At 35.8% G+C, this 20900-nt stretch overlaps 1 protein-coding gene across 1 annotated transcript in view; it reads right to left on the bottom strand.

Moving 5' to 3' along the window:
- Nucleotides 1-20900, bottom strand: part of ANKRD44 (ankyrin repeat domain 44) — a 288404-nt gene that overhangs the window by 1146 nt on the left and 266358 nt on the right. The window contains exons 19-26 of the mRNA XM_044669066.1: nucleotides 19953-20040; nucleotides 17177-17294; nucleotides 15254-15470; nucleotides 11243-11323; nucleotides 9546-9628; nucleotides 6840-6922; nucleotides 2913-3004; nucleotides 1181-1216 (exon numbers count right to left, since the gene is read on the bottom strand). Of these exons, the coding sequence (XP_044525001.1) occupies nucleotides 1181-1216; nucleotides 2913-3004; nucleotides 6840-6922; nucleotides 9546-9628; nucleotides 11243-11323; nucleotides 15254-15470; nucleotides 17177-17294; nucleotides 19953-20040 (798 nt within the window). The remainder of the gene's footprint in view (nucleotides 1-1180; nucleotides 1217-2912; nucleotides 3005-6839; nucleotides 6923-9545; nucleotides 9629-11242; nucleotides 11324-15253; nucleotides 15471-17176; nucleotides 17295-19952; nucleotides 20041-20900) is intronic.

Here is a 20900-nt window from a genome sequence, read left to right as displayed (position 1 = left end):
AAGGTATAGGTATATTTTTTTTATGGCATTCTATCCATATCAACTTGAACTCTCGTGACTTAGGCAAAATGGTGGCTTATACTACAAAGGGCACCGAATTTAGACTTGGGTTTGAGTTCTGAACTTGTCACATTTTAGTTATGCTCCTGGGAAAAATTATTTCACTTTGCCTCAGTTTTCTCCTTTGTAAAATGTGGTAATAATACTTGAATTATCTACACTCACCAGTTACTATGATGAAAATATAAATCTCAAAGCACTATAGAACTATATGAGCTATTATAATATTAATATGCAACTATTATAGTGCCTAATGCTGGATAAGAGCTTTTGACACTAGCTATTTGGGTAGGATCACAATGTCCTATTAGACTATTAGTATAATGAGGGAATAATTTATTCAACACATTGGATCTAGTCCAAGGAATAAAAATTCTTATGGTGTCATTACCACTTCATTTCTTGTTGGTAATTTACCAAATTTCCCTGTCAGAAACTTCCCTAACTCCACATTGTTGAGAAAGCAAAAATAAATAAATACATACATAAAACAAAAACCAGGTATTCTATATTTTATACAAAATGAGTAATTGATAAAGGTTCCATGATTCCAATATGCTGAATAATACCACCTCTAAAGACAGGGGTTCTTAACTGAGGGTCTATGGACCATCAAAGGATTCATGGATATAGTTAAAGGCACCTGTGAATGTTAATTTTACTAAGCTCAAACTGAAATTTAACATTTTCTTTGATTATGAATAAAATAACCCAAACTTCTGAGAAGGGGTTCCTGGGCTTTATCAGATTGCCAAAGGGGTCCAAAAAAAAAAAAAAAACCCAGCTCCAAAATGCATTTGGCCATTCTTGGCAAAGGCGGATGTGGGTCACTACAGCTATCACAAAATTCATATCTTTGCACCCCAACTATATTAAAGTAGCCTAAAGGCAGGTACATATTTCATCAATAGAACTGCAGTGGTGGTGGTGATAGGGAGAAGGGAAGTAATGGGGGAAGAGAAAGGGAAAGGAAAAACCAAGGAAATGGAATCGGGGACAAATTTCCCCTCCTTTTCCCAGATGAATCAGGTAAGGGACAGGGCAGGGCACATGCTATGATAAATGAGGCTAAACAACCAAAAATATTGAGTTAGCTAATGATATCATTATGGCTGCTTACTTCTGAGAAATATGCATGCGCTGCTAATTCCAATACCTGTAATAAGCATTTAAGTGAGTTATGTTAATACATTTTGTTATAGTGCTATAACTGAGCCACATTTTTAATTTCATAACTCATAAATATTGAGAATTTTCCATTCGTTTCCAGCATAATTGATACTGTTCTAAAAAAATGTTAAATATAAGACACCTAACATTTGGTGCTTATTCACTTTTACCAGAAAGAAAATGTTTGAGAGTTTATTTCAGATTTTTTGTTTTCTATATCATGGTATAGTGGAAAGTGTACTGCATTTGGATTCAAAGGATCTGAATTTGAATCCCATTTCTGCCACTTATTAAATGTGTGATTTTGGGCCAATCACTTACTTAATCAATCTGAGTCCTTTTTCTGTAGAATGACAGGGTTAAGCTAGATGACCTCAGCTTCCTTTCAGCTTTAAATTTATGTTCTACAATCCATACTTATTATTTCACTGGTGAAAGGAATTCCCAATGTGGAAATTCTCTATACTAATAGAGATTAGAAATTCACCTCTAATTTATAGTTTTAGAGAGTTGTTTGGGGCTAATGAGAATTTAAGCAATATGCCCAAGATCATGTAATTAGCGTATATTGACTCAGGCTTTTTTTTTTTTTTTTTTTTGCCTCTAATGCCAGCTCTCCATTCTGTATGCCATATGTCTCTTACTTTCTTTAGAAGTAGAAATGGAAGTTTTCTATCAGTTTAAAACCATAGAATTGTAGATTTAGAGGTGAGAGGGATTTTAAACCTATTCTAATCCAATTCCATCAATTTACAGATGAGAGAACTGAGACCCAAAGAAAGACTTGTCCAAGTCCACATAACTAAAAGGTTGTAAAGTGTGCATTTGAACTCAAGTCCTCTGACTCCAAGTCCAGAGCTGTCTCTAATAAATCAGGCTGATTAACCCTCTAAGAGAGAATTTTTTTTTAAGGAGATTTCTATAGGTCAGGAAATATATTCAGTTCTAGAAATTAAAATCAAAGAATTATAGATTTAAATTTAAAGGAACCTTAGAGGTCATGTAGTCCATTGTCCTTATTTTACAGATGAGGAAACTGAGGCTAAGAAAAGATAAGTAACTTGCCCAGGGTCATGTAGCAAGAAAATGTTAGAGGCAGAATTTCAATTTGTTTTTTTCTGACTCCAAGTTCAGAACTCTATCCACTATGCCAAGCTGCCTCTCAATTCTCACATATACCTTAAAACTTCCAAACAGGAATCTTTTTAATAGCACCTCTGTTTTGGTCTGACAATTGGAAATACCAAGGTTGATCTCAGAATGATCTGGGACACAATCAAGCACACATCCAAAAATTCTGGGCCCTCACACATGCACTATTGATAGATATCTCCCTAAACTCGTCAGGGCATGCAGTTGGAATTTATTGTGCCAAGTTCAAAAGCTTTGAATAAGTTTAAAATGTTTTGACTACCACCCTGAGGAGTTAAAGACCAACAGCTGACAATACATGCAAGGTGGAAACTTTAGGAGGGTTTACATGGTTTACAGATAGGGCAAGATCTCCTTGCCCGATTCCTTACACACAATGAGCTTCCAAAGATTAGTCGTTTGACCTTTTTAACCAGCTCCTATCTACCTTTGGCTTTTCTTTTAACCAGCTCCTTTCTATCTTTGGTTTATCTGGCTTCCAAAAATATACAAAAGGATATAGCAAGAAGGTGAAGATTGCTTCCTCTTACCATTTTCATCTAAAGCAAGGACACAGGCTCCCTTCGCTAGCAGCTCTTCAACCACCATCTTCAAACCATTCCGTGCAGCAATATGGAGAGGTCTACAAAATACAGTATTTAACTTCAAGGATAGCTTCAAAACCTACCTTAAAAATAACTTTTGGAGGCAGCTAGGTGGCTCAGTGGATTGAGAACCAGGATAGATGGGAGGTCCTAGGTTCAAATTTAACTCCTAGCTGTGTGACTCTGGGCAAGTTGCAGCTCTCACTGCCTAACCTTTACTGCTCTTCTGCCTTGGAACAAATACACAGTATTGATCCTAAGACAGAAGGTAAGGGTTTTGAAAAAAATAACTTTCAAGATAAAAGTAATATTTATATTATAAAAAGTGGAGAAGAAAGGATATTTTTTAAAACCTTTGTCAAACAACTAAATTCTGAATTTGAGTTCAACTGTAGGTTTTCTTATGAGGTTTGTTGATATAATATTTTACTGATGATAACAACCAATATAATTCCTCCAATTTAGGCCTAGATAGTCTCATAGAAATTGAATTGATTTCAGATGGAAATATGCATTTCAGAAAATTCTGATGATAATAGAAACAAGAAAACTCTGGTATATGGGTCAAAGGAAGAAGTCTAGGCCACATTATTGATGTATTAAATATTGCTCCCACGTATATTATATCATTTTCATCCTGATAAATTCCTTACTATTTGAGCTACATTATAAATACTACTCTTACATACTGGTTCCAAGAATAGAATACATAGACATAATATAATATCCACTTAATAGAAGAGGAATGGAATTCATGGAAATGCAAAATGACACAACGGAAAAAAAACAATGGACTTGGCTTCAAATATTGGCTTTGCCACTCACTTCTTTTAGGACCTTGGGTGACTTAGTTCCACTATCTTCAAAATGGAGATAACAATTATTGTACTATTGTTGACTCAAAGAGTTTTTGTGAAGATCATAGACATATATGTAAAGAGCTACAGAAAGGTCAACTATTATTGTTAAATAGTTGCTAACTTATAGGAAAGAAGCTTTTAGAGGGTTTTTTCCTCCTTTAAATCATAGGAAAAAAACAAAAGATTACTATTAAGGCTTTGATCTATCATTATGTAGCTTCAGAGCCAGGAAGAACCTTGATTCAAATCCCCGTTCTGGCACATCTTGGCTATGTGACCCTGGGCAAGGCACTTAACCATAGCACACTAGGTAATCTCTAGGACTATAAATTGCACAGAAGGTGCAAGCCTGAATTAATGAAAAATGTTTCCTCACCCAGGAGCTCACTGGTGTACCAGTGAAATCACAGATCCAGTTCCTTGCCCTCTAAACTGCAGGAAGTCCAAGGCTTTAATGTTAACTTGCAGTGTCCATTACTATATCATGGTTTTAGAATATAAAATTTCAAAGAAATTCTTTTTCTATAATATTAGATTGTATTAATTCCCTCTCTTCTCAACATCTTAAAAATCAACTACATTTCCCTTTATTGTCTCTTCCTTTACTATGTCTCTTATGAAGAGGGGTGACCTTATATGCCTTTGATGCCTGGCTGTCCTGATTCCTCCAGATTACCCACATAAGTATGCTCCCCCTCTAAGTTTCCATCTCTCCTTATTTACTACTTCCTTCCCCACTACCCTGAAAAAAAAAACCCTGAAAAAAACCCTTACCCTCCACTGTACTATCCCCTCAAAATACTGTTCTACATCTCTCTTCCTTTTCATAGTCAAACTTCTAGAAAGTTTGACTATCTATTTCTATCCTCAATGTCCCAGTTCTTTTACTTACTCTCAACCCTTTGCAGTCTGGATTCTGATCCTCATTTTTTGACTGAAACTATTTTCTTCAAAGTTATCTCTTAATTACCAAATCCAATGGTCTTCTTTTTTTTTGTCTTCCTCTTTTTTTTTTTTTAACTTCTTTGAAGTATATGACATATTAGACTATCCTCTCTCCATTCCTGGACACATTCTTCTTCCTGGACTCTAGTAATACTATTGTCTTTTAGTTCTACTTGTCTCCTTCTGTCTACTTTGCTGTATTCTTCATTTATATCATGCCCTCTGATTGTGTGTGCCTCCCAAAACTCTCCTTGGACTTCTTTTTTCTTTCGAGTCACATGGGTTTAATTATCATCTCAACTGGGGAATGGCTGAACAAATGATGGCATATTAATGTAATGGAATACTATCATACCCTAAGAAATGGACTCAACCTCCCTTTCCAGCTTTATTCCCTTTCCTATACTCTATGGTGCAATTAACCTGAACATCTTACTATTTCTCATACATAAAACAACATTTCTGGTCTTTTTACCTTTGTACCAAGTGTTCCTCATTCCTGGAATGAACTACTTGATTTTTACCTCTCAGAATCCTTCAAAATTCAGTTCAAGACACTTTAACTAAACTTTTTTTTTTCTAGTTGTTAATACCTACCCTCAACTTCCCATTTAAATAGTTTACATAAATTTTGTATGTACTGATTTACATAAATGTTGTTTCTAATAATAGGATGCAATCTCCATGAGAGACAAAACTATTTTATTATTGTCTTTGTATCTCTAATACTTAGTACAGGGCCAGATACAGAGCAGGTGCTTATTAAATGTTTGTGATAGAGTACTGGGTTTGGAGTCAGGAAGCCTTGAGTTCAGTTCTACCCTAAAACACTTATTACCTGCTCAAGTCACTTAACCTCTGTCTGCCTCAGTTTCTTCATCTATAAAATGGAGATAAAAATGGCATCTCCCTCACACAGTTATTGTTAGGATCCAATGAGATAATATTTGTAAAATGATTAACAGAGTGCCTGTTTACATGGTAGACACTTTATAAAGACTTGCTCCCTTCTCCTAACCCCTTAAATATTTGTTGAGTGATAGTGCAATTGTCAAAGTGATTTCAAACAACTAAAAATCAAACATTTTCCAGATATTTCACATAACGGCTACATGGAATTCGATTGAAATTTATTAAGACTACATCATGGAAAATTTTCAATCCTCCCTAGGGAGAAAGGAAATATGAAATTAGAATTCTTCCATAATTTCACATGATACATACTAGATTTAGAAAGCATGTTAGATTTAGATTCAGAAGTTCTGGGTATGACTATTGGCTATGTCATTTACTATCTTCTATGTCTTTGGGCAGGTGACTTAGCCTCTCCAATTATCAATTTCCTCAATTTTATCCAACTCAAATGACTTTTAAAATTCCTTCCAGCTTTAAATGAATGATTCTAAGATAATATAGTTATGCAAGGAGTTTTGCCAATAGAGAAATATTAAAAATTAATAAATATTTTACAGAATTTCCTAGAGAGATACAAATTCCTAGAGAGAACTACTAGATTTTAATTAGGACTCCTAAAATATTTTAAGGAGGCTAAATTTTATAGCCCCCAAGGATGATAACAATAGCTGACATTTTTCCTCTTGCACCTTGAAATTTGCAAAACAAAAATATCTCTTATCTCATTTGATCTTCACAATAATCTTATTGGATAGAAAATAATATAGTTCGAACACTGTGCTGATTTGCATGGTGTTCTTGGTCTGGCCACCTGCCTCTTACCAACTCTTGCTTTATACTTCCATTTGCCAGAAGTCATTTCATGCCCACATTATGTCTCATACACTAAAATTAGTACATTGCATTAAATTAGTATCATGACAAGAAAGGTCAGACAGGAAGTTCTTTGAAAAGACATAACACAGGTATTATTATTCCCATTTACAAATGAGGAAATAGACTCCGAGAGTGAATTTATATACTCAAAAAAACTAATAAGAATCAGAGACAGAATTCAAACCCAGGTCACTCTTGTTTTCATGTTCAAAATTATTTTTCTTTTTTAAATGACTGTGTATATTTAAAGAGTAAAATCTCAGCAGTTAGTACTTACGTCTGCAATGTATTATTTGTTGCATTAATAAGGCTCTGTTCTTGTATCTTGTCAAGTATTAACAAGGCACATTTTTCATGACCCTAATAAAGAAAACAAAGATCATATAGAAATGATAAAAGAATGTTAGATACATGGGAAATAACCTCATGGAGGAAATAGTTAGCTTAAGACTTCAAATTTCAAAATAACTTCATGGTCTTGACAAAACTAAGGGGGATCCTAGTACTGAAGTCAAATGCAACAAAGTTGCCAAAACACAAATATAGCCTTTGCTTCAATCGTCAGACTCAATCAAGCCCAGTAAGATTTAGTTGTCTCATACTGAAAATATATATAGAACTTCATCAAATACATAAGAATACGATCCATTCCCCAAATTGATAAATGGTCAAAAATATGAACAGACAGTTTTTGAATGAAGTCAAAGTTATATATAACTAAATAAAATTGCTCTAAATCATTATTGATTAGAGAAATGCAAATCAAAACAAAAGAGATATCATCTTATACCTATCAGACTGGCTAAAAGGATAAAAGATCAAAATAGTAAATGTTGGAGGGGATGTGGAAAAATGGGGACACACTGTTGGTGGAACTGTAAGCTGATCCAACCATTTTGGAGAGCAATATGAAATTATGCTCAAAGAGTTCTAATAACTTTTGACTCAGCAATATTACTATTAGCTTTATTTCCTAAGCTGATCAAGGAAAATTGAGAATAACTTATTTGTTCTAAAATATTTATAGCAACTCTCTTTGTGGTGGTAAAGAACTGGTGATTAAAGGGATGCTCATTAATTGAGGAATGGCAAAACAAGCTCTGACATAGGATTGTGATAGAATATTACTGGGCTATAAGAAATTACAAACGATTAATTTTGAAAAAACATGGAAAGACCTACATGAAATTATGAAGAGTGAAATGAACAGAATCAAGAGAATATTATATACGGCAACAGAAATATCATTTGAATAATGTCTTGTGTATGTCCATCTCCAGAGAAAAAAATTGATAAATAGAAATAAACAAGACATAGTCATATATATATATTACACACACACACACACACACACACACACACACACACACACACACACAAGTATCTTTTTGTCAAATGATGCCTTCTCTCATGGGGGAGAGGAAGAAATTAATTGGGTATTTAAATGTAATAAATTAATGAATTAAAAAATATTTAGTTGATACTTATCTATAGCAGCAGGATGAATTATAGGAAAATGATATTTCTGAACTAACATTTAGGATTAATCATGTGGATAACCAAAGTAGGGTCAAGCTCAGATTATGAGGTACTATATTGATTAGAGTAGAGAATATCCTATAATTCTTTCAGGGATATTTTTAGTATAGAAATTCTTCCTTTAGTATAGAAATTCATAGAGACTACCTTTGCTGACTATGCCATCCTATAATAAACTATGAAGATATTCTTGTCTTTAATCTAGCATTTATATTATGATACAAATTAATTATCCTTTTAGAATCACAGTTCTAATCTTCCCAATCAGACTGTAAACATTTGGAGGGAAGAAACATATTTTTAAAAATTGCCCATAGAATCTAGAAGAGTACCTTGAAAGTAGTAATACAAAATAAATACCTGTTGATGCTTATGACAAGTACTGTCTTACAAAATTTCAGACATTTCACTCTTTTTTAAGGTAGAAATGAGGAATACAGAAGGAAAGTGTTGTTGGAAATAAAATTCTTAAATGTTCACAGATATTGTCTGTGTTCTATTCATTTGCTCAATAGTAGAATTTTTTAGGCTATATTTAGACAATACTATCTTCTGAAGCCCATGAATCCAAGTATAAATGCCCACATTCTGAAGAGACATCTGACTATATTACCAAGGTTTCCATCTATTCTCAGACCAAAGCAATGTCTATACAACTGAGATTATGTATAAGAAATATTGCAAGGGCAATCAGCTCCAGGCAATGAACAGGGTTCTAGAATCTTTTCTACATTCCAATTTCACTCTCCATTCATCTATAAAAATGTCAGCACAATTCTGAGGGACTTATGATAAAGAATGCCATCCACCTCCAGAGGAAGAACTTTTGGAGTTGGAATTCAGATCAAAGCATGTGATTCTTTATTTAAGTTTATTTCTGTTTTTGTTTTGGAGTGTTTGGTTTTAGACGATTATTCTTTTGCAAAAATGAACAATAAGGAAATATGTGTTGCATGATAATACATGTATAATCCAAATAGAATTGCTTGCTAGCTCCAAGAGGGGGAAGGGAAAGGAGGGAGGGAGACATTTTGAATCATATAACTTCAGAAAACTTATGGGGGAGGGGGCAGCTGGGTAGCTCAGTGGATTGAGAGCCAGGCCTAAAGATGGGAGGTCCTAGGTTCAAATCTGGTCTCAGACACTTCCCAGCTGTGTGACCCTGGGCAAGTCACTTGACCCCCATTGCTTACCCTTGCTACTCTTCTGCCTTGGAGCCAATATACAGTATTGACTCCAAGACGGAAGGTAAGGGTTTAAAATAAAAAAAAGAAAACTTATGTGGAAAATTGTTATTACATATAATTGGAGAAATAAAATATCTTCATAATAAAAAAATTTTTTAAGTGATAGCATTTTGGGAAATGGATATCCTGACCTATTCTTTTAAGTATTCTGATTACAAATATATAAAAAACACAATTTCTAGAAATTATTTACATACTTTACTACAAGCCAAATGTAAGGGCGTATTCAAATCCTTATCCTTTACAGTTAGATCAGCCTTGGCACTGTTCACCAGAAGATCTAAAAAAAGAAAGAAAGAAACCCAAACAGGTTATTGGCCCCAAATGCTAATCATATGCAATTTGAAAAAGTTAATGAAAACAGCATCATGAAAAAAGTGGCATGTACAGACAGATATAACCCACATGACATTGGCCAACAATATCACTAATAAAATATAATCCAAAGTCAGGATCGTTCACTTATAAGACTTTTAACACTTTCACTTAACATCAAGTTTTCAAACAAACATGATGTCAAGTAGCATGTTATCATTAACTCCTCAGTTTTCATCAGTTGTCAAATCTGACCATATCTGCCTTGATATTTCTTTCTTTTTTTTTTTTTTAATTTTAAAACCCTTACCTTCCATCTTGGAGTCAATACTGTGTATTGGCTCCAAGGCAGAAAAGCTGTAAGGGTAGGCAATGGGGGTCAAGTGACTTGCCCAGGGTCACACAGCTGGGAAGTGTCTGAGGCCAGATTTGAACCTAGGACCTCCCNGCCCAGGGTCACACAGCTGGGAAGTGTCTGAGGCCAGATTTGAACCTAGGACCTCCCCATCTCTAGGCCTCGCTCTCAATCCACTGAGCTACCCAGCTGCCCCCTGTAAAGTTATGTTTTAACTGATGTTATCTCCACAAATTTCCCGATAAAATTTCCAAAGAACATATCTCATTTTTATATGTTTGCATGCTGTCTCCCCCATTAGATTGTGAGTTCTTTGAAAATAGAGATTGTTGTGGGTTTTTCCCCCTTTTAAAAATATTTCTGATGCTCACAACAGTGTCTGGTAAATTATAGGTACTTAATGAATACTTGTTGATTTGATTCAAAATAAAATATGCTTTGCCCCCTCTCAAGTGCCTGTTGTTTTCCCCCATTCAAAACATTTGGGCATAATTTCAGTCATAATTTTTTGGGAGGTTGGGGTGGTGGAAGAATCTGAATCTGTGTTGTAATGAAAAGAGATTGCCAGTTGGGCAAGTTGTATAAATTCTCTGGGCCTCACTTTCCTCATTTATAAAGAGATTAGACTAAATGGACCTCCAAATTTCACTTCAGCTCTAGACCTATGAATTGATTTAATCAATGGGAGGCTCCCTCTACCAATGCAGATGGGTAACATCAATCTAGTAACAAGCATTGGTTAAGTACTTACTAGGCAGTTAGGTTACAAAATGTAAGCTTCTTGAAGACAGAAATTGTTTAATCTTTATTAAAGACAAAGTCCAAGGTAGAATAATTTCTGCCTTTGAGAAGCAGTTTATATTTTTAATAGAAGAGATACTGTATACATACATGTCAACTCTTTAATATTGGAGTTGACTTAAAACTGTCCTAATGCAGTTTTCACTTTAATAGTTTAAAACTGAACTAAGATTTTGTGGACACCCTCTATATAGCCACTTAAAAGCGTTATTTTTATGTTGCCCACTGGATTTCTTCAAATTAGGTTATGAATGCCAACAACATAAACATATTTTATTTAATTCATAAAATGTAATTTACAACAGGTCACTGTTAAAGATGGCCTCCCCTCCTACCTACAATAAGGCAATTTTCTCCATATACTTTAAAATAACAAAACAATAATCACATTATTGTTACCTAACATTTATACTCACACAGCACAGTGCAATGGAGTGAAGGGATTACCATTAAATTTGCGAAAACATTTTTGTTCCAAAAGTACCTCTATACAGTTTTCATTACCTGTACAGAATAAAATGGGTTCAGAGTTGTTAAATATATTCTAAAAACAAAACAAACAAAATCTGGAGTACATAAGTATTAAATTATAGACAAAAACTTTTACTATCAGATTGGCATCATATATTTTCCCTGAAATAAAATACCTAAAAGATAAAGTGCTATTAATTATACTCAAAGATATTTTGAAACTATCAGAACAAAATTAAAACAAAGTTTCCATAGTTTGAACTTCTAGGAAAATAGCTTTATTTTTGTATCAATGAATGCATATTTATAGCTTATTATGTGTCATGCACTATATGAAGTGCTAGGAATTAAAAATCCAAAAGCCAGTCTTTACCCTCAACAAGCTTACATTATAAGGGAGAGAAAACATGATTTTTGGTTATTTATACCAGCCAGTATATAGTAGAGACAGAGGCAAGCCTAAAGACAGGAGGTCTTTCTAGACAGGATACTTCCTCTCTGTGTGACTCTGGGCAAGGCCCATAACACCTTCTGTCTGAGAACTAATACTATAATATTGAGTCTAAGACAGAAGGTAAGGTTTTTTTAAAAAAAGAAAGAAAAGGCCATTAGATTTGGCAACTGAGAGATCATTGGTAATGTTGGAGAGTTTTTTTTCAGTTGAATGATGGGATCAGAAGCCAGATTCTAGAGTTAAGAAGTGAATAGGAGGAAAGGAAGTGGAGGCAATGATGGTAGTCAGTCTTCTCAGGAGTTTAACCATGAAAGAAAGGAGAAATATAAGACAAATTTAGACAGATCAAGTGATTTTCTGAGGGTGAAGGGAGACATGGACATGTTTGTAGATAGCAGAAAAGTAGTCAACAGACAAGGAGACTGAAGATTAATGAAAGAGTGGGGTGATAAAAGAAACAATCTGCTAGAGGAAATGGGATAGAGTGGGACATATTTTAAAAGATCATAAATAAAAGCTTCTTAGGTGTATGAGTACCAAAGGACAAAGAAAAGATAAAGAATCTGCTGGTCTTGTCTTGAAAGGAGTCCTAAAATTTCAGGAAAGTTATAGCTAAAATCTACAGTTTTTACATAAAAAAAAAAGATAGTAAAAGCATCCAGAAAGAGGCAGTTCAAAAGGGCCAAGAAATTGCAGTTGGGACTACACAAGATCTTGTAGCTTCTACTCAAAACCAGAAGAGAAAAAAGAAACCATTCAGAACTGAGTTGGAACTCTGAAATACAAATACAAATCCAGAGAAATCTGGAAAGTAAATACACTTGTGCAATTGGAAGGAGCTATATGATAATGTAGTGCTAATACTCTTAAGGGGCAAGAAAAAACAAGTTTCCCATGAGATGTTTAATATTTTCAAAAGGTATTGAGGAAGTTAAATATGGAAAACAGAGATCCTGAGAAGGAATGGTTCTGTTCTAAGGATTTTAAGATGGAAAAGAAAAAGGAGTATAAAAGGAAGAATATGAAATGTAGCAATCAGGAAGAAAGAGGTTGAGCTTGCTATTTCTCTTAACAGGGGTGCATGATAAGAAGGATATACAATTATTTGGAAGGAGTGGAGGGAATGGTCATCAAATGAAACATTCTTATTTGAAATAGGAATAAGAGAGTTGAACATGTCCCTGGCTCATATACATACAGACGGTAAAGAAATATGTCAAACTCAACTGGGAAAGAAATAGAGAAAGGAGAAAGAGAGGTTTTCAGGGTTCAGCAAACTATGGCTCATACGTCCACCAACCTGTTTTTGCCTGATTTAGGGGCTGTGTATGGTTTTTACATTATAAATAAAGCCTTATTTCATCAAAAAATGTAAAAACCATTCTTAACTTAACACAGTGGCCCTTGGGCCATAATTTGCCAAGATCTGGTTTAGTGGAAAGATAAAATCTAGCAATAAAAAGCTGCAAGCAAAATAAATTCCCTCACCAAAGAGGGAGGATTAAAAGTGGGGGAAAGAAAAGAATTAGAATTTAAGAGAGTGCTTTAGATTGTCTCTTAGACAATTGGGGAATGTTAGGCAAATGGAGAAACAAGCTGGGCAGTTTTGAAAAGAATGTGTGAAAAATGGAGTTCATCATTTCATATAGAAGCCACTTTTTGTGTTCCGCTGTGAGTGTAGAAATTCTCTTTTTTGAATATTTTAATTCAGAATAAAAAATAAATTAGATAGAAGCAGATTTTGTTTCAATATAAGGAGGAATTTTCTAATGATGAGGTAGTAACAATAAAGTTAAAATGTATACAACTTTCTAAGGTTTGCAAAGTACTTTACAAATATCTAATTTTATTTTCACAATAATCTTGGAAGATAGATACAATTATCATCCCCACTTTACAAATAAGAAAATTAAGGCAGATGGAAACTAAGCGACTTGCCCATGGGCACACAGCTAGTAAATGTCCTTGGCAGATACTGAAGTCAGGTCTTCCTAACTTCAGGTTCAGTACTCTATTATACCTCATTTCTCCAAATTAAAAACAACAAAACAAATAGGTGGCTTTTAAAAGTAACAGGTTGCTGGAAATGTTTGAACAAAAATTTAATAACTAGTTTTTGGGGTGACTCATAATTTAAGAAAGGATTAGATTTAGATAAGTGTGGCATGTCTTCTAAATCTGAGATTCTATGATTGTATTTTTTGTCTTCAAAATATAGACTGGTTTCTATGCTCTCAAACATATTTGTTCTCACCATAACTTATCATCTAGAACTTGAGACAACTGTTCTAGACCTCCTCAGAAATTTTTGCCTGGGTCCTAGAGGGAGGAGTCCCCAGACTGCCACAGATAATTCACTCACTCTAGTATAGCTAATATCCATCACCTATGCAATAGCAGAACTACACTGGCTTCTGGATCCTAAGTGGATTTCCTGGTTACAAGGATCAACTTGTATGGAATAGCACTGGTTTATGATTAGAGTAAAAGGAAAAACAGGATAATCAAATACATACTGATCAGTGCAGGTCCTTCTTATGACCAATATCAGCAGAAAGCTAGTGGTAGTACAAATTCTAATTCTGATTCAGACTGATATTGTTTGGATCTCATAGCATTTCTGATACAGTTTTAAGAACCAATTAAAAACTACATTTTCTCTGTATTTAAAAGAAGACATAAATAGGAATAAAAGATTAAGATGATATTTTTTCCAAGCATAAGAAGTAATAAATCTCCACTAAAATCCTCTTTGATGTCTTTTTGTGGTATGGTATGGACGAGGCTTAAGAAAGGACCTACAAACTGGAAAAGCTTCAGGTACACACTCAGCAACAGTCTGTCTTCAAGACTGATGAAAGGTGAAGAAGAAGAAATAACATGTATAATGTGCTTTAAGGTTTGCAAAGAACTTTTCAAAGATTATTTCATTTGATCCCTGTGATGTGGGTGCCACTATGATTTTTATTTTACAGATCAGGAAACTAAGACAGAGAGTTAAGTGACTTGCCCAGAATCACATAGCTAGTAACTATCTGAGGTTATTAAGTTTTAAAGAGATCATCCTCAGAAGGTTGGCCACAAGTTAATGAATTATTTTGGCTATAGGAACTCATGAAGAATATCTACCAAGGCATGGAGGTCTTGCCATCTGAAAATGAGGAAGGAAACCAGTGAAATCAAGGACCACTTAAGTAGTGAAGAAGTGATGGAGCTAAAAGAAAATAGCTTCATTACCTAGGATTGCTCCTAGGTAGACTTAAGACAGTATTAGTGGATAAACTTCTCACTCTCCTCTTCTTGTTAGACCTAATTGCCTTCTTTTCATCATGACTGACCTAGAGGGCCTTACTTAAGTCAGAATTTATAATGCATAGTTTTACAGTCTAGTTTATGTTACTAGAATAGTTTTTTTTGCAACTTATTTTAAGATCATAATGGTCCTGATATGCAACACTCCTGGGACCATCAACAATCCTGTGCTCTCCAAACAGGCAAGAATGACTTACCATTATAACAAGCCCAGTGCAATGGAGTATAACCTTGGTTATCTTTAAAACAGCAGTCTTCCTCTGAAAGTGCCATCTGCAATAACTCACTTAGCCATGTGGCATGACCGCGGGCTGCTGCAAAGTGAAGGGGTGTCCTTCCTCGGAAATCTCTACACAGAATGGAGACTTCCTGTTCCAAGAGCATTTGTACACATTCCTCATGCCCAGTCATGATCTAATGCATAAAAATTAAACATAAGAAAACATGTTTTAAAAATAATAGGACACTCAGATGGTTAAGATGGTGATGAGAACATGAGGCAGAAATTCTAAGAAGTCCTTGTACTTAGTGCCCTTGAGGAAGGGCAATTGGGCTCCTAGGATGAGCACATTCTGATCTATTTATCTAGGCCTCAAGTAAAGGATTCTCTATAATAACTCTGAGAAGAGGAATGGGAAAAACAAAAGTATGATTTATAATGGGAAAGAATCAAAGCGTAAGCACTAAAAAAACCCCAACACTTGAACATTCAGTTGGGGTTGCCCAAAAGTACTTATCCTCCCTCTTTCTAACCCTATCAGGGTGTACAGGGCTAGATTTGGAGTTAGATAATCCCAGTTTGAATCCCAGCTGGACTACCTACTATCTGTGGATCTTGAGTAAATCATCTCACCTATTAAAAGCCTCAGTTTTCTCATTTGTAAAATGAAGAGATTTAATTACATGACTTCTAAGGTCCCTTCCAACTCTATTTTCTTGAAGCAACTGTATGATTTTGAAGCTACAGACTATTTCTTCTTTTTGGTGGAGAGACAGAGAGAAGGAGAAAGAGAAAGAGAAAGAGAAAGAGAAGGAGAAGGAGAAGGAGGAGGAGAAGGAGAAGGAGAAGGAGAAGGAGAAGGAGAAGGAGAAGGAGAAGAAGAAGGAGAAGGAGAAGGAGAAGGAGAAGGAGAAGGAGAAGGAGAAGGAGAAGGAGAAGGAGAAGGAGAAGGAGAAGGAGAAGGAGAAGGAGAAGGAGAAGGAGAAGGAGAAGGAGAAGNAAAGGGGTCTTAGAGGTTATTTGTCCAATCCCCTTATTTGGAGGATGAAGGATAAACAAAGGAAGGGACTCAGTGGTCCCACAGGTAATAACAAGTCCTTTTGACTCCAAAGATGGTGTTCTTTACCCTGGGCTATGCTGGAGAAAGGATAGGCCATAAATTCCCACACAAACACACCTCCTCCTATCACCTGCCAAATTATCTCAAGTGGACATCCCTGGATGATGAAGGGGCAAGAGAAAACTAACCTCAATGACAGCAACACCAATGCAGACTCCAAGAATGATGCCAAGATTATCCTGTAGCCACATCTGAACTTTCTCCATGCAGCCCTGCATGGTGAAAATATAACTGAATCACAGAGGAAGAGGAAGGAGGAGGAGGAGGAGGAGGAGGAGGAGGGAGGGAGGGAGGGAGAGAGAATGAAAAAGAAAAAGGAAGGAAGGAAGGAAGGAAGGAAGAAAAAGGAAAAAAAAAGAAGTTGAGCAAATAAATATCACTATATGTGTTACCACTGTGCTAGGTCCTTGAATAGACATGATGTTTGTAAAAGCCATGATAGAACTTAATGGTTTAATAAAGTCAGGATTATTACAATACTTTCTAGCTTATCAAATGTAAATCCCATACATATGTCTTACTTACCTCTAAAGAAAGACAATATTTTGTATCTTTCTTAGTCACTAGCATAGTCATAATATCTTGGTAAACAGTAATCACTTAATAAATGTTTGTTGAATGAATCTAACTGTAACTGTCATTACTGTCATCTCTGGAAGAACAAATTTCCTTTTTTTCTTTGGCTATTAAGTTAAATATAACATTTTAAAATATCTATATTAAACATTCATTTAAAAATAGTCAAAATGTTTATGCAAAGCTCAAGAAAAATTCAGTCACCCCTCTGTGTAAAGCTGTGCATCCCATGAGGTCAACGGCATCTACATTTGCTTCTTTTTCAAGTAACAAAGAAACAGCATCAATATGTCCATAGGCAACAGCTAGCATCAGCGGGGTCCTAGAAGAGAGAAACAAATTAAGCTATTAATAACCAGATCAAAACCATTAATCATTTTCCAGTGGGAAGACATTGATTTTGTCCCCTTCTTAATATTTTCTACATGTTTGAAACATGCTAAAACTATAAAGATACACTCTGCTTATCTCTGAGCAGGAAGAACATAAAGCAAGTACATAGGAGAGTGAGAGGGAGAAGTCAACAAGGGGATATTTATTGCATTAGTTTGGGTGTGAAACAAGTAAGATCTATGCCAAAAGGGCTGTGCTGTTCCCATCATCTTCAGAACCAGTTCACATTTATTAAGGATTTATTAATTGCATGGCATGTATAATAGCAACCTCTGGGAAGAAAATGGAGATCAACTTGAATGACAACTGACAGTTATGGAATTTAGAATTTACCCAGATGGCATGAGCCAAGGGGCAAGAGATAGTTGCTGCCACCACTATAAAAACCCAGGAACTGAGCCTTTCTGGGTCTCACTCTTGAGAACAAGGACCTGGGTGGTGGGTGGGTAGACCTACAGACCTGCACTAACACCTGTATCCTATTGCCTTGAGTAGCAATTCATCAGTTGCCGAATAGGGCCAAGAGATACACATCAAACATCTAATCATCAAGAAGAATTTCATCAAACCTCACTCCACCTGGTCAAGGCCACAGCAGGGCCTGACCAGGGGTTGAGGGGGAGAAAGGATCTCTTCAGCCAGCTGCCAACTTGATTAACAACTGATTTTCTAACTTTAGCGCTTATAGACTAGCATAGCCACCCCCACACCATCTTCCTTATCCTTGATCCTACCCCTTGAGTTATTTCAATTAAATCCTTGAACTTGTTCAGGTGAAGATTGTTATTATTCCAAAGATCAGTTAATAGCCTTGTATCTAAGTGGGAAAGGGAATACTTTAGCTAAGCTGCAGTCTTTGCATTATACAACCTCATCAATTCTCACCCTATTGTAGTCTCACCCTAAACATTTATCCATTAACCCAACCCCAAGCCAAGTAGCCAGAGAGGCTGTGTGAGTGTGCTCACAGCTTCTCATTTGCCACTTAAGTTTGGGCACTGTAGGTGGGACTGGTGCTTGACTGAATGGTAAACATTGGTGGGACCTGGTGTTCATTATCAATCTTTGGTGTTCACCTAGGCTTCCCATTCTTATTCAGTCAGGTCTGTGTAAATGGAATTAGCTCTAGCCTATTCATATTCAAAACTCTACTTACCCTAGGCATCTAGATTATATCATCCCCTCCTCCCTCAAAGGGGAGTGGAGATAAGTTAATCACACGTGACAATAAGTATCAAATCAAGAACAAAGGGCAGTCCAAATCAATGTAGAGGCTGCCATTGGTCCACTTGAATTAGAGGTGGACCCACAGGAAATGAGGAGAGACACAATCTCTTCAAATATGTGAGTTACTAGCTGGTGAAGGAGTTCTGGCTTTGAACTTGGTGCTAGAGGTCCTCTGCTGAGACCTCAGACTGCTTCTACGCTGAACTGTCACGTGAGTAAGTTAGGCTGACTTCCTTGGCCTACCTTGGCATTTCCAAACTCTGCCTTAAGTAGGCTTATAGCCTCTCTGATTTCTAAGGTCTTGTGGCTTGTAGCCTAGTTTAATTAGCCTTTTAACCCTCTCTCTCCATCCAGGACTCTCCAGGCCTGGACTAGCCTCTCCCTTTCTATATTTCCCTACCTTTTACCTTCCTAATTGTAAATAAACTACCTTGAACCTGATCCTGACTTGGGTCTATTTTAATTACGGAATCAATCTGAATTGTTGATTCCTGGCAGCCACACTTTAAATATATATCTATAAAATACCTAAAATCTCCCTCTTTCAGGTCCTTATACCATCTGAGGACCTTGGGTCATCTCTTTATTAGGCCCAAATATAGAAGCACCATATTGCCCATAACACATGGCATCACTGATATATATTGTACCATATTCAATTACTATCCCAGAAAAAATGTGTCAGAGCTCATGGAAAGTCAAATAATGATAGACAAGTGAATACACTTGAGAGGACAAAATAGGAAGGTTTTTACATTTCCCCCCCCCCATCCCCCACAACACAGCTTTAGAAAAATGATAACTATCTGTTTGGAATTACTTTGGAAGAGTTTTGATTGATACTTGGAGGCAAGTAACCTAGTAGAGAGAACAATTTAGAGCCAGATCAAGTATCTGAGGCTAGAATTGTAATATATACTCCACCACTAACTAATTATGTCATTCACACTCTTGGTGGTGCAGTTTTCTCATCTCCAAAAGTCATAAAAATACCTCTCTTTCCCCACAAGAACATTGTAATGAGGAAAAAGAAATAATTAGAGGAGTAGATGGAAGGCATTTTGAAAAATTAAAAGCATCATACAAATGCTAAATATAATAGTCTTGTTAGACTCTTGTTGAATGCTTCTAAAAAAGAGATGATAAAAGCCTGAGGAGAATGAAAAGAAAACCAACATGGAGAAGGAAGCAGCCAGGAGGCAGCTTCTATTCCTAAGCTCTCCGCTATATCCTTCTTCTATACATATGTGTACTCCTTACCCCAAGCCTAGGATATGTTATTCTTCCTTCTAGGAATCAACAATAATGGCAGCTATCACCAATATGTCACAAACCATAGAGCAGAGAATATGTCACTTACTGTCCTTTGGCATCTGTCACATCAACTATTTCTGGGTTGTCTGCGATTTCTAGTAATAGCCGTAAACACAGTGTATGACCATTAATGACTGAAAAAAAGAACATTCTTTTAGGAGACCAATATATTATTAATTACTAATAACTTATTACTAATTACTAATAATGATATTACTACTAAAAAAGATAATAAACAGTTTCTCTGTATAGAGCTTTGAAAACTTAATCTATTTGATCCTCACAACCATTCTGGGAGGTAGGCATTTTTATTACCCTTGATGACTCCTTCTATCTGCCAAGGACTGTGCTAGGCACTAAAGATGCAAAGATAACAACCCAGAAGGTTCACTGATTTACACAAAATCACACAGCTACTAAGTATCTGAATCAGATCTGAATCTGGGTCTTCCTGACTCTAAATCCAGTGCTTTGCAATTGCACAATGATGCCCCTCTACAACAGTATCTTTCCTCTGCTGTAAGATTTATTTTGACACTTCCAACTAAACTCCTTCTCAACAACTCCTGATTGGTGTGTTCTCTTAATTCATCTGACCAAAACTGCCTCTTAGCACATACTATACTGAACCATTTTTCTTTATGCTTTTTTGTCCCTCGTGCTTCAAATGCTTTCCCTCTTCATTTCAGCCTCTCGGCTTCCATGGTTTCCTTCAAGTTTGAGGTAAAATCCTGCCTTCTTAAGCAAGCCTTCCCGAATCCTTAATTCTAGTGCCTTTCCTCTATTGATAGTTTCTAGTTTATTCTTTATATGTCTTGTTGGTGCATAGTTGTCCACAGCCTCTCTCTTTAGTCTGTGAGCTCCTTGAGAGCAGGGGCTGTTATCTTTGCTTCTCCAGTGCCTAGCACAGTTCTTGTTAGACAGAAGGAGTTTAAGAAATGCTTATTGACTCTGTGAGGAGTTCAAATACAAGCTTATCATGTGTCCCTGGGGA

Source organism: Gracilinanus agilis, chromosome 3 (genome assembly GCF_016433145.1).
Source record: "Gracilinanus agilis isolate LMUSP501 chromosome 3, AgileGrace, whole genome shotgun sequence".
In the NCBI taxonomy this organism is placed as follows: Eukaryota; Metazoa; Chordata; class Mammalia; order Didelphimorphia; family Didelphidae; genus Gracilinanus; species Gracilinanus agilis.
Note: the sequence above shows the minus strand (reverse complement) of the source record. Positions and strands in the feature narration are given on the sequence as shown.